Here is a 13,760-nt window from a genome sequence, read left to right as displayed (position 1 = left end):
GAACAAGGTTTACTTGTTTTGGAGTCCATAAAAATTATGTCTGTGTGTGTGTGTATGTGTGTGTGTGTGTGTGTGTGTGTGTCTGTATGATTCACAGAAAACAAATCCTGGCTGTTTTTTTCACAGCTGTATATAAAAATTTGCAGCCCAGATGCACTTTTTTTTAACATAATTGAATTTAAACCTCTCCAGATGTTTTTCAGTTTAGAGAGGCTGCCCCTGCAATAGAGAAACATGGGAGCATGGAGAACATCTGTGTAGGGCTGAGAAATATCTCTGGGCCCCCTACCTGAGGACTTAAACACCATTCTCTAAATACATCCCTTCTTATGATGGGTGTTGATGAGTTATCTCAACACTGTGAAATATGAGGCAATTCTTCCTTGAAGGACTAAGATGTCTTTCTGTCACTAAATTGTGTGGTTGGAATCCAGGTAAAGAAAGAAGAAAAATATTCTTTGCATCTATTTCTTAGTCTTAGCCTTACATCAAAAGGCAATTGGTTTACTTAAAAAAAAAATCTAGCAAATGGGGTTCTTAACTTGGTAGTATCGAGGGAGGTGGGGGACCCTCACACTGACCTATATGTGACCTTAAGAACCTTTGTTTTCAATTGACGGTATATGTCTTAGACTGCTCTGAGTTAAGCAATATTAGAAAAAATTCAATGTAAGTAGTTTTCAACTCATCTTCTCCATGTAAACTTTTTAAACTTAGAACACATACATACAGAAACGTGTACCAAATCACAAGTGTACAAGCTCGTAAGCCTTTACAGAGTGAACATACCTTAAACCAAAAAATGGGGCAATACTATCACCCAGAAGCCTCTGGGTCATTTTTCTCTTTGAAAAAAACAAAAACTCTTTCACTGAATCCCAGAAGACTTTCACCTGACTTTGTACCAATATAAATTCGATTGTGGATATAGGGTATATACTTTTGTTCCTGGTTTCTTTCACTCAACAGTCTGTGAGATTCATCTGTGTTGTTGTACATAGTTCCTTTGAGTTGCTGAAAAGCAACTACTCATTACTTCTGAAACAGAGTTGTATATTGTGGGTAACACAATTCTATCATTTTAGACTTGAGAGGCGCTGGAAGCCATGCCCTTTCTCACAGAGGACAAATCTGGATAAATAAAAATGAATTTGTAAAAATATCAAAGCCTCGCTCCTGAAAACAACTTATGCTCATATCTAAATCTTATTTATTTTTTTTACTTTCAAGGAAAATAGCTAATCATTAACTTTGATTTAACAGATTTAGGATTACTTAATAAATTGTCATCTTTTCTCCTTGTTGGTTGTTCCTTTTTTTAAAGGCATTTTCTTCCATCCATTTAATCATTCACAATTTTTTTTCCATTTCCTAGTTTCTAATTTCACACTATTTAAAATCGTTAATTTATTATGCTTTCCAGACATCTCTGCAGTTGGTTATGGAACCTCAAAGACTACATTCCCCATTTACTGGTTGAATGCAACTGAAAGAAAGTTGAAGGGAAACCCAGATTCAAGACCTGATCAGTCTTGGCAAATTATCTAACCTAAGAGCCTCCATGTCTTTACCTGAAGTGTAAGGTCTGAACACTCATCTCTGAGGGTTGCTGGGTAGCTTCAGGGATAAGGCAGGTAAAACAGTGCATGTTACATGTGCACTCCAGGATAACCACCAATTAAGAGTAAAATCTTTCTGAAGTCACACCACATCTATTTATAGTCTCACAACTGATGTGATTCATCCTTAAAGAATCCCTTATAACTGAGTGACAACGGTCGTATTCCACAACTTTCCCAAACTGGGGGAGGAACTCTCAACTCAGCAGAATGTAGGAACCACTCCTAAGACTACATGGCTGTCATCCTACTCTGACATAAATGTACACCAATCTCCTCTATTTATCCTTGACTATAGGGGTGGCTTGCTTGTTTAGTTAGATGTTTACTCAGAGGCACATTTATCCCTGTTTTGTCCATGTGTTTGATGAATGCTGAGTCCCTATTGCTAGAAGATGGTAGCACACATATCAATTCCCTTTCTAAGTCTAAACATAATATTTTCACTAAAAATCCAGCCCAAGGATGAATGATTCTTCCCAGGACACTTGAAATTCTTTATACTTCACAACTTTAAAATATAAATGGGAGGCGGGGAATTCAATAGCCTCTGAATTCACCTCCTAGTCACTCACCTGGTTGCTTCAATTTGATCTTCAACTTCAAATGTTCCCAATCTTCTGTTGATTGCGTGCATGATCTTATCTCCTTGGTAACCACTTCCTCTGCCATCAAAGCTAGCTACTATAATGTTTTCTGTGCTTGCAAGGTAAGTAGCCCAGTTGAGTCTGAAGATAGCATCTGCTTTTTGACTACAGGGGCCTGCATATCTGTGAAAAATCCCAAATTGTTAGCCTTTGTGGTTTTCCTGAATCAAATGAAGAGGGCTTGCGTTTCTAATTCCCTGTGGACAAGAAGTGTACATCTTTCCTGTTCATGAGCCTGAAATCGTGCCAGCCGCCAGGGTGTTCTCAGTGGGTCCTGTCAAACTTGATAGTCATGACAACATGACTATAATGGCTGTGTGTTTCCTCCGAAGATGCCCATCAGTTTTATCTTTGAAGATTGCTATGAAACACAGACTTCACAGGCCAATGTTTGCTGCTGCCGCTGCTAAGTCACTTCAGTCATATCCGACTCTGCAACCCCATAGACAGCAGCCCACCAGGCTCCCCCGTCCCTGGGATTCTCCAGGCAAGAATATTGGAGTGGGTTGCCATTTCCTTCTCCAATGCATGAAAGTGAAAAGTGAAAGTGAAGTCGCTCAGTTGTGTCCGACTCTTCGCGACCCCATGGACTGCAGCCTACCAGGCTCCTCCATCCATGGGATATTCCAGGCAAGAGTACTGGAGTGGGCTGCCATCGCTTTCTCTGAGTCCAATGTTTACTAGGTTGCATATATCTTGGAAATAAAAGAAGTAAATACTCTAACAATTAGAAGAGGGGAGTTGTGTTATGAAAAAATAATGACGATGACAATAAATGCAGCTTCAAATATATCTTTCTGATTGAGCTTACAAACACTCTTAGACTACACGTTTCCTTGATTAGAACTTCTTGAGGACTTCCCTGGTGGCTCAGACAGTAAAGCGTCTGTCTACAATGGGGGAGACCCGGGTTCGATCCCTGGGTCAGGAAGATCCGCTGGAGAAGGAAATAGCAATCCACTCCAGTACTATTGCCTGGAAAATCCCATGGACAGAGGAGCCTGGTAGGCTACAGTCCATGGGGTTGCAAAGAGTAGGACACGAATGAGCGACTTCACTTACTTCCTTAAGGACTTTGACTGTTGTAGGATATGCACTGCATTTGCTTCAATGGCCAGCACAGTGCTGTTCACTAAGGCTCCACAAGGCACTGTGGAATGGGCCAAAGTATGAACGGACACCTCAAAGAAGGGACTTCACTGGCGATCCAGTGGTTAAGACCGCACTCCCAGTGCAGGAGGCATGGGTTCGATCCCTGGTTAGAGAACTAAGATCCTGCATGCCATATGGTGCAGCCAAAACAAACAAACAAACAAAAAAAAACAAACTTCAAAGGAGAAAGAAATAGACTATTGGAAAATGGGTTATTGTTGGTATTCTACTTATTAACAAGTTTAATTCTCTCATAGCTGCATTCTTCACAGGCTGTAACTTATCCATACATAGCTGTGTATACAGTCTTCATCAAGCCCTCTCATTTCCATTTGTTAATCAAGACATTCCCTCCAGGTCATCGGGTCTTGTAAATAGGTCTTCTTTGCATGATCTACAAGACTCCTGGACCCAGAACTTCTCGGGTAACTTTTCCCTTCCCAGCCCATCTCTCCTACTCATCTGTTCACTCTCTCTGACAACAGGATTGGACAAGACCTGCTTGGACATCTTTGTTAACATCTTCCTCCCTTTCCTTGGGGATGGCAGTCAAAAGAACTTCAGTTTTAAGCCAAATATTATATGACTTTAATTTTGACTCAGATAGGTAAGAATGTGCCTGCAATGCAGGAAACCTGGGTTCCATCCCTGGGTTGGGAAGATCTCCTGGAGAAGGGAATGTCTACCCACTCCATTATTCTTGCCTGGAGAATTCCATGGACAGAGGAGCCTGATGGGCTACAGTTCATGGGGTTGCAAAGAGCTGGACACAGCTGATTGACTAACACTTTCACGTTTTTGTTTTTGTTTTTTCCATTGTGCAACTTTAATTTTACACTAGATATTGTATCATTCTAAGTTTTAGAAAAAGAAGGCATTCATGAATTTCTTAAGCAAGTAAACATTTTTTTTAACTTGTGAAATACCCTTGTCCTTTCAATGATACTAAATTTGGTAGAGTTAATAGGTTCCCTTAGTATTAACTATGTGTCAGGTTAAATAAACTTGAAGATTAAGCAACATTATTTTTAAAAATAGAAAACAAAGATTTTGACATCTAAGAAAATGAAGAGGAAAATCACTGAAAAGAACTGGGCCTGAATTTACCATGTTTTTTAAAACTTTCCTAATGAAAGGGAGATTTAGTTATTACTTACTGAGGATTCCAAGAAGATAAAAATATCACTTTTTTTCTTTTTAAACAAACCCTTGTGTCAAAACATTACTCTTTTTTAATTGTAAAGAATCTTGTTCAGTACTGGGGCTAAGGCCCCAAGCAAGTGAATGTTACTGTAGTCAAAATTTGACTAAATTAGGTGTAATGAGAATCCAACAGTGTATCTGAAAGTTTAAAATACCTCTTTCTCTTTTTCTGAACTTTTATGTTTGGCTTACATGGAATTGTAAATGCAGGGGAACGTGCTGTATAAAGGGTGTGTCTCATGTTAGTATCTATATTCCTTCTTTTCTTTTTTTTTGGTAGTAACAAATGGAAAGTATCCCCAAGTTTTCAGTTTTCTTTTCTGTATAATGGACCCGATAGAACTGACTACACAGGCTTGCAGTGTGGACAGAATAAGGCAAATTACCCGGCATGCAGCAGGCACATAGCACGTGTGCTGGTTTGTTTAGTTTTGAATAAGGGAAATGAGGCAAGCTGGGATAGGAAGAGTGGCATTGTGGCCCTATATGTGAGTCAGGGCAATTTTGGAAAGATTGAAGTAAAATGCTTTCCTACTAATTACCCAAAATACAAAGATACCATAGTTAGACCTCATGGGAGCTCACATTTACTCTTCAAAGACTTGTGATTTCATAATTTTGTCTAGGACTTGGAGAAGTTTAAATTATATAATGAATACTTTCTCATATCATATCTTCTCTTCACCAAAAATGGGAATGGAAAATACCAGGCAATGATATTTCAGGAACTAAATAAAGAGAAACCTGACACTGGAATGAATTAATAGACCACCAATGAGAGATATCTGGGTAAATTTAGGGATAAGGAAACTGTGAAGACTAGTAATACCCATCTATTGCTTATTAAAATATCTAAGAGGTAAGGATGCAAATTGGGACTTGAGGATCTCTTTCAAATTCTCTTGGAGTTCAAGGGGGAAAAAAAAAAACAAAACAAAACCCATATGCCATTATGAGGGAAAAAGAGTGTCTAGCTTCTCTATTAGAAAGATGGTAGACAATACAGGCTTGGATCTCTGATTGCAAAATGGAAGAATTATTAAAATTGCTCTACAATAATTCAGGAAGAGAGAAAGGATGCATTTGTCTCTATTTTTCAGTGAGCTACACTGGGTAAATATGGACAATGGTTAGCTTCTACATTATTCCTTTAGCTTGAATACTTACACTTCTAATAGCAGAGGATATTTCTTGGATTTATCAAAATGAGGAGGCAAGATCATCTGATACCAAAATTCTAAACAAACAGAAAGATTAATTAATGAATTAAGAACACATTAGCACGTGGTTTTGGTTTCTTATCTCTGTCAGTGACAAGTAACATGTAGCGTTTAGCAATTTGTTAAATTAGAATAGAAAAAGAAAATGAACTGTTTTGATTTAGCATGCTTTTCAGCTATAAAAAATATTCTCTTTCAGGTTAAAATACTAGTTTCAGGTTAAAACAAATTTGTTTCTAATGGGTCTATTAAATACATTGGTGTTTTGTAAAATAAAAGTGCATCTTAGAATTGCTAATGTTTTGTTTTTATGATTCTGTTCTTTGGCATCTGATCTACTTATCTAGTTTGTTTATGGCTTATGTTCTAAGTTTTCCTCCAAAATGTTTTCCTCGTCTTGAATTTCTTTGAAGATGTTTAGGATTTTTAGTTGGCCTTAACACTATTTTAAAATTCTGATTTAATAACATTTTTGTAATTCTTATTGCCATCCCAGGCTGCAAGCTGAGTTCCCATTCCCAGCTCTGTGTTTCGCAGAATGAAGCTAGGTTTATGTGGGGCAAACTGTTCTGCACGATCTTGTGCAGGTCCGTTTAATTCGCTCCGTTTGGTTTAACATCAGGTTAATAAAATTTGTCCCTAAACAATAAATTGGTTACCTTTGCTACCAAATTCAGGCTGATTAGTTAGACTAATCTTTAAAAATGAGAGAGAAAGAGAGAGAGGAGAGTTGTTTCATATTTTAATAAGATTATTTCCAGCTTCAGTAGATTTAACCTACAAGGAAAAAAATCCTTATCTCTAGAGATGTTTCTTCCTTATGTTCACCTTTCTTTTGTATTTTGGTTGTTATAATTATTTTAGTTGAGGAAAAAAAGAAAAGTTTTGGAGTAAAATATTTATATAGGTCGATTTTTCTTTAATTTGTATTTTGCTGGTTATTTTATGCTTTCTGATCAAATGTGCTTATGAGAACAAAAATTTTAGTCTCTTTTATATTTGAGTAGAATGTCAAACTATCAGTTGATCACGATGCTTTTTAAAAATATGTCAAACCCAGTATTTGATCTCTCCTTTGTTTGAATCAACACTAGTTAACTGGAAATGTTTTACTTCCTATATTTAAGATGCACAGTCTCTTCTCTGGGGGTCACATCCAAATATTTAATATGTTATATTGTAATATTCAATGCCTTCTGTTCCAGGAAGTCCAGTTAGCTCTTCAAAACCCTAAGCCCTTGCCAGTCAAACCAGATTCAAGGGCCAGCAGCACTAGCATCACGTGGGAGTTTATTACAAGCGTCAATCCTGGGCCCACGCTCACGGGCTGGCTCAAAATGTGCACATTAATGAGGTCCCAGGTGAGCCATAAGCACCTGCAGTTTCAGGAGCATTGCTCTAAGCTCTTCCTCAGAAGCACCCTCCACTCTCCATGCTTTTCCTGACACTTAAAACTGGAGGAGCTGAATGCCTTCTACTATTAGCTTTTATTAAAAAATAATCTAAAATAAAGCACTCTTAATGGATCCCCCCCTTCCCTATGAATTATTAGCCCTTAATGGAAAAAACAAACAAAAACAACTACAAAAAAATGACAGAATTTCCTACTCAAAGAAACCCCTTGTTCTTAGTGGTCCCTGAACATAATACACGATCGGGCCACTAGGCTAGGGCCTACCATGGAGAGGAAGTTAGGAAAAATTCAAGATTTCTGTCCTGGGACTGAAGTTTCAACATTTTATAGCCAAACTTAAATTTTTTTACACAAGTCATTTTCAATCTGTTTGGGTTAAAGGTAAAATATATTAGTATTTCATTGTTAAAAACACAATTAATACTTAATAGTAGAATAAAATTACTAATGGGATGATGCTGAACTAGCTAGCAACAGTGCATTTTATCCAAATATTTTCCATTTAATATATTTTATGTAGAATATTATATTTTTAGATTAAAAAATATAAAACTAGTCATTCTTGTGGTAGAACATTTTATGAAAAAGTAACATTATAATAGATTTATGTATAAAATACATACTGTCAGATCAAGTTACATTTGGTTATAATTTTATTGGTGTTTCCATGAAAAGTTACATTCCAAGAGAAATTTCACTTACTTGTCCCATGCAAATGAATGAAGTCCAGTTTCTTTGAGGGCATCTGGACATCCTGCAGCACTTGATCCAAATCTGAATTGTTTTCCAGGACTCTCAGTTCTCAACAAACATTTGAAGCATTTGTTACAACGTGAAGAATTTGGATTGTGCAAAGCAATAAGGAACAAGTGGGTGATTCACTGATGAGACTATAGATACTTCATATTTTAAGCCTTGTGTTCAAGTCATTGTCAAGACACTCTAAAGCTGAAGAAAATCCCATTATGCTAAGCACATGTTGCTCCTATTCACACACACTTTCCTAAAAAGCAAACCAAGGGTAAAATATGAAAATGTTACCTTTATCATTGTTGCTGTTATGCAGAGTATAGAGGGGCAGACCGGGACCTGTTAAAATAATCAGGGAAAAAAATATATTTCAGAGCTTTAAAAAAAAATACCATATTTTTCAAAAATAGCATTTGTTACCATTTAACTTTGATATAACTTTGACACCACTTAGCTTTGATAGAGTAAATATCACAGTGGATAAGAGGCTTATAAGTGTTAGCTGATTTTCTTTTTCCTTAAAACGAGCGCAATTTGAGTCTAAGAAGTATTAATATTACTGGGAAGGTACCGAGCTCTGGAGAATGAAACAGAAATTGCACAGCTGGCCCTGCTTAGTGCCTTACGCACATTATCATGTCTGAACCCAATTTTTTTTCTGTGAACTAAGCCTCTGAGGCCCAGAGTAAGCCCCCAGCCTTCCTGGCTCTAACTCCGAGGTCCAGAGAGGCCACACCCTCTAGCAGGCCCTGCCCACTAGGGGTGGAGCTCAGGAGACAGGTACCCCGCCACCCACACTCCACTGCCACTCCACTTTCCACTTCCCCACCTTCAAAGGGCAGATCCCCTCCGCTGCTGTCCCCACTATGGAGGGCTGGGCCAGGCGGCACATCTGCAATGTGCCTGACTTGGATAAGCGATTCCTTCCTGGCATGCGAACGTGTTTTTCTCACACGCTCAGATCTTCACTATTTATCCCAACTGTGGTGGTTGCAGAGTGGAAGGTAATGTATAGAAAAAGCTACTTAGTGAGCTATTTAATTTTGACACATTTGGATCACACTATTAATTTTTACATTTGATCAGAACCACAGTGGAGGCATTCTAAGGACCTGGGATTGAGTCCTTGACTTTCCTGCTTTGTGACTTAGGACAGCATACCTATGCTTCAGTCTCTTCATGTATAAAATTAGGATAATCATATCTACATTACAGAGTTTTATTAAGGATCAAATAAGATCATGAATACAAAACTTGAGCACAGTGCCTAATATACATAAAACACATGCCCCAAAATGGTGACTGGAAACAGCCATAGTAAAGAACTAGGAAGGAAAATATGATATTAAAGAAAATGTGCCAATGCAGAAAGGTTCGGATAAGGAGACCTCTTTTTGGCAATGGACAGTTCTTGTCAACTTTTCAGAATATCCAAATTTCTTCCTCTCACTTTGAGAAGTAATCTAGTGTTTAATGGCAGAGGCCTGTGTCTAAACCCTCTTGTACTTCTTAAGGCTGCATGACCTGTGAAATCACATTACCTCTCTTTGTCCAGATTTCTTCATTTTTAATAAAGAAAACAATAATAACAACAGTTACAGAAGATGAAGCTGTGAGCAGGCTGGGTCACAGGACCCGCCTTACATACATTTTTCTCATTTAAAGGGGCAAGTGCATACAATTATAATTTGCACTAAAAATGCACACTGGTGTGTACATAAGGATGCAAGTGCCTCTGCCATACATAAGCTCTGGGTACGTGTGCTTTCAGCCTAAAAGCAAGCCTCTTGGTTAGAAGGGGAAAGAAGGATGGCTAACTCACCACTTACCCGTGAGTGGAAAGGGAAAAGGACTTCTGTGATTTCATGCATTCAGATTCAATAGGAGAGAAGTGATCAAGGCAGAAAAATATTTCCTAAACTGGACACTGAAAAGGAGGTTTCAGGGATGGAGATGCTGAGCCAGGAGGGTGGTGAGAAGGTTGTCCAGAGAGGGGAGGGGATGGAGGGAGTGACTTGAGAGGGACTTTGTGGGTACCCTCTGCTCAGTTCAAACTTACCAGAACATCTCAGCTGATAGTACTTTGCCTCTTGACTGAACGATACAGAGTAATACTGACACCTGTCTGGATTCAGCTCACAACTGAGGCATGTCACTTTTGTGTAGTCATTAAGTTGGACTCTGTAAAACCAATGGTGGAAATTAAGTACTTGATAAAGGGATAAATGAAAGAAGGAATTAAATAATGCCAGGTACTAGTTTCAAAGATATCAGAATGCCAAGAAATACTCATGAAACTTAATGAGTTAATATGCAATAAATGCAGGAATTAATCCATAATAACCTCAAACCTCCCATTGTTTGCAAATATCACAAAGCATCTATAAAGTCATGCTCTTTTGATGACATATGGGTTGGTTTATACAGGAATAAAAGCATTCGATAGTAGTTCCAATTTAATATATTAGGACTAGGCAAAAAAATAAAATAAAAAATGAAAACATAAGAGCCGAAAATGTTCATTAGCTAAAAGCTCATTAACAATTTGATAAAATTCTTACTTATAAAGATTTCTTGCACCTGGCATTCCTTTATATTCATTGCTAATGTAGTATCTGGGGAGAAAACAAATGAAATGTATTAATTATGTTTTACAGAAAAAGTCAAGTATACTCCCTTTAACTCAACTACCAGCATTAGTGTTCATACAGGCGCATGTGTATTAGTGCTTGCTCTACTTGTATCATTTTTCCTGCCCTTTTATTTCTCAGAAATAGGGGCATCATCTCTAAATAGGGGACTCTTTTTTTTTAAACAGCCTGAAGTATCTGAATATGAGGATTACTCCCTTAGTTAAAATGACAAGTAAAAACTCAAAAAAGTCTTCTTTCAGAAAAATAAGACTGGACAACTAGTCTGAAGTTGAAGCCCCATTTATCTATGTGGTGGTGGTGGGTTAGTCACCAAGTTGTGTCTGACTCTTGCAACCCCATGGACGGTAGCCTGCCAGGCTCCTCTGTCCATGGGATTTCCCAGGCAAAAATGCTGGAGTAGGTTGCCTTTTCTTTCTCCAGGGGATTTTCCCAACCCAGGGATCGAACCCAGGTCTCCTGCATTGCAGGCAGATTCTTTACCAACCAGGGAAGCCCCCATTTATCTGTACTGTTTTCCATATTCTCTGTTTCATAACACAGACCATTCGGTGGCAGGTGCCCTATCCTTCTGAGAGTGGCAGAGCCACTTTTAAACAGGACCTTCAAAAACTGCTTTGAGCAATGGCAAAACTCCTCTGTGGTGAAACTGATACAAAATTATAAAAGTGCCTCAGGTTCTAGTGGAAAACAACACTCCCTGACCCGCCATCGTGTGCATGGTCATCGACAGCCTCCGCAGAGCTTTCCGTTTGCCACAGGTGAAGGCTGAGACAGGTACAGTAGCCTCTCCAAGCCTTCTAAACATACGGCGTCAGCTGAAATCTATCAAAATGCCCCAGAATAGTTCAGTGTTCCAAAACGTTTAAGAAAAAGAGGCTGCAGCATTTCTAATGTAAAGCAGGTAAGAGCAAGAGGTAGTGCTGCTTGGTGGCATGGTATCAAGTCTGCTGAGCATATGTGAAAATCATTAAGGCTTCCGTATGTTAGAAAGAAAAAAGTCCTGAACACATTCCAAATAGACTACTCTTTATTTGTAGAAGATTTTTTCCTTATTTCTGGGCAAAGGAGGGCGTGATTCTGACAAATACATCGACATCCTACTAATGATTAGAATACTTACAGATAATCACTGGTAAGAGCTTCTATCCCAATGACCTCCCAGGCTCCTTTTGTAATAAATGTGCAATTCTGATGGGATTTAAAAAGAAATAGGTTTATTAGATTCTCTCTCTGATCAAAGTTAAGGGGAGGATTAAATAATTTATATCAGGAATTCAGGTAATCTCAGGTCTTTTTCTTGGGTCTCTTTACCCCATCCTACCTTACTCCAGATACCACCGGGGTATCTGAATTAGTCTAATTATTTGTACATAGTGATCGACTTTACCACATGATTTCCACTTCAAATTAGTTTCCCAAAAAAGGAGATCAACCCAAAATAAATCATGTAAAAATACTCACTCTCTTATCTGTTTGGAAGTGACAAATGTGTTTGTAACCCTCTTCGTTGCTAATGATCTTGTAGAAGCTATTCCCGTCAGAGGTAAAATGAGGCTCTGCAGGCCTAAACTAGAAAATAATAGAAAACATGAAACATGTTAAAGCACATTAGTCTTAGCTCAGTACCAGTTTTAGTTTCAGAAAGTCCTTCCAACACCTATGCTCAAAACCCATGATTCATTTACTTGCCAAATGCAATCAGAGGGTCTCAAGAGAAAATTCTCCTAGAAAATACAGACAAAAGATTTAACTCCTAAGGGCTTTCTGGTGGGGAGCAAATGAAAGAATGGGCTTCCCAGGTGGCTGCTGCTGCTGCTTCTGCTGCTAAGTTGCTTCAGTCGTGTCCAACTCTGTGCGACCCCATAGACGGCAGCCCACCAGGCTCCCCCATCCCTGGGATTCTCTAGACAAGAATGCTGGAGTGGGTTGCCGTTTCCTTCTCCATTCCAGATGGCACCACTGGTAAAGAACCTGCCTGCCAATGCAGGAGATGTAAGAGATGCAGGTTTGATCCCTGGGTTGGGAAGATCCCCTGGAGGAGGGCATGGTAACCCACTCCAGTATTCTTGCCTGGAGAACCCCAGGGATAGAGGAGCTTGGTGGGCTATGGTCCATAGGGTCACAGAGTCTGTCATGACTGAAGTGGCTTAACATGCATGCAAACGAAAGAATGTAGGGAGGATTACACATGACATTCAGCATATAGCAGTGGTCACTGTTACCCTTAGGCATCTTCTATCTGTGGAGAATAAGGCTATGATGTTGTGATACAAGCATGAAAAAAAAAAAAATAGCATCAGTCTTTCAGTTCTATTAAGTAAATTTCGTCCATGTCACAACATGCTTTCTTGAAACAGACTAATATTATTTTTGACTGTTTCTGGTTGGAGGATGGTTTGTAATTTGAGGGATGCCCCGCCCCCAACCTTGTTTCTTATACATCATTTTTTTGAAAGTCAGACTTAGAAACTCTTTAATCATTTCTGGACTAGATACCATAAGGAATGTCTGTCGTATATTTCATACGGAAACATTCATATAGTTATCATTTTTATTATAAGCCTTCTCATTTTGCTAAATAGGATCAACAATTTACCCAAAAAAATAGTTGTATGGAAATATAGAACAAAATTTCCATTTTCTACAGTTCGATAGAAGATAGTTCTCAGAACATAACGTCGTTTAAGCAGAAGAGGGTCTCTCCCAGCCTGATAAGAATATGTCTCTTTCCGACTTCGATTTCCTTACTACATTGAGAGCAGGTAGAAGATGGTCTTTTAAAATTGTTGGTTCACTTCACCCTCGCTGTTTCCTCTCTCATCAGCTCCCATTTTGGGAAGGAAGAAAAATGCTTCTCTCTTCTATTTAGTGATTCAAAGCGAATTCATTTATGGAGCAAGCCGAGGCGTGCAATACACTTGGTGTTCTCATTACAGAGCTCGGAAACACATTCCCCTCTCTAGACCTGTGTTCACAGCCTTATCTTTTTAATACATTTCCCTGTTTCCCCTGGATGGAGTTGTGCCTAGTAGAAATGTGTGAAAAGTGGCATCTGTCTGGTTAAATACAGAGAGGAAAAAACATATTTTTTTCAAAGAGTC

The 13,760-nt window shown here is 38.6% G+C and overlaps 1 protein-coding gene across 1 annotated transcript in view; it reads right to left on the bottom strand.

The window, feature by feature from the left end:
* DPP4 (dipeptidyl peptidase 4) overlaps positions 1-13,760 on the bottom strand; it is an 84,906-nt gene that overhangs the window by 17,722 nt on the left and 53,424 nt on the right. Inside the window, exons 13-20 of the mRNA XM_061436868.1 lie at positions 12,121-12,228; positions 11,780-11,847; positions 10,567-10,620; positions 10,065-10,186; positions 8,297-8,344; positions 7,958-8,056; positions 5,789-5,858; positions 2,195-2,389 (exon numbers count right to left, since the gene is read on the bottom strand). Of these exons, the coding sequence (XP_061292852.1) occupies positions 2,195-2,389; positions 5,789-5,858; positions 7,958-8,056; positions 8,297-8,344; positions 10,065-10,186; positions 10,567-10,620; positions 11,780-11,847; positions 12,121-12,228 (764 nt within the window). The remainder of the gene's footprint in view (positions 1-2,194; positions 2,390-5,788; positions 5,859-7,957; positions 8,057-8,296; positions 8,345-10,064; positions 10,187-10,566; positions 10,621-11,779; positions 11,848-12,120; positions 12,229-13,760) is intronic.

The sequence above is a fragment of the Bos javanicus genome, chromosome 2 (assembly GCF_032452875.1).
Source record: "Bos javanicus breed banteng chromosome 2, ARS-OSU_banteng_1.0, whole genome shotgun sequence".
Lineage (NCBI taxonomy): Eukaryota > Metazoa > Chordata > Mammalia > Artiodactyla > Bovidae > Bos > Bos javanicus.
Note: the sequence above shows the minus strand (reverse complement) of the source record. Positions and strands in the feature narration are given on the sequence as shown.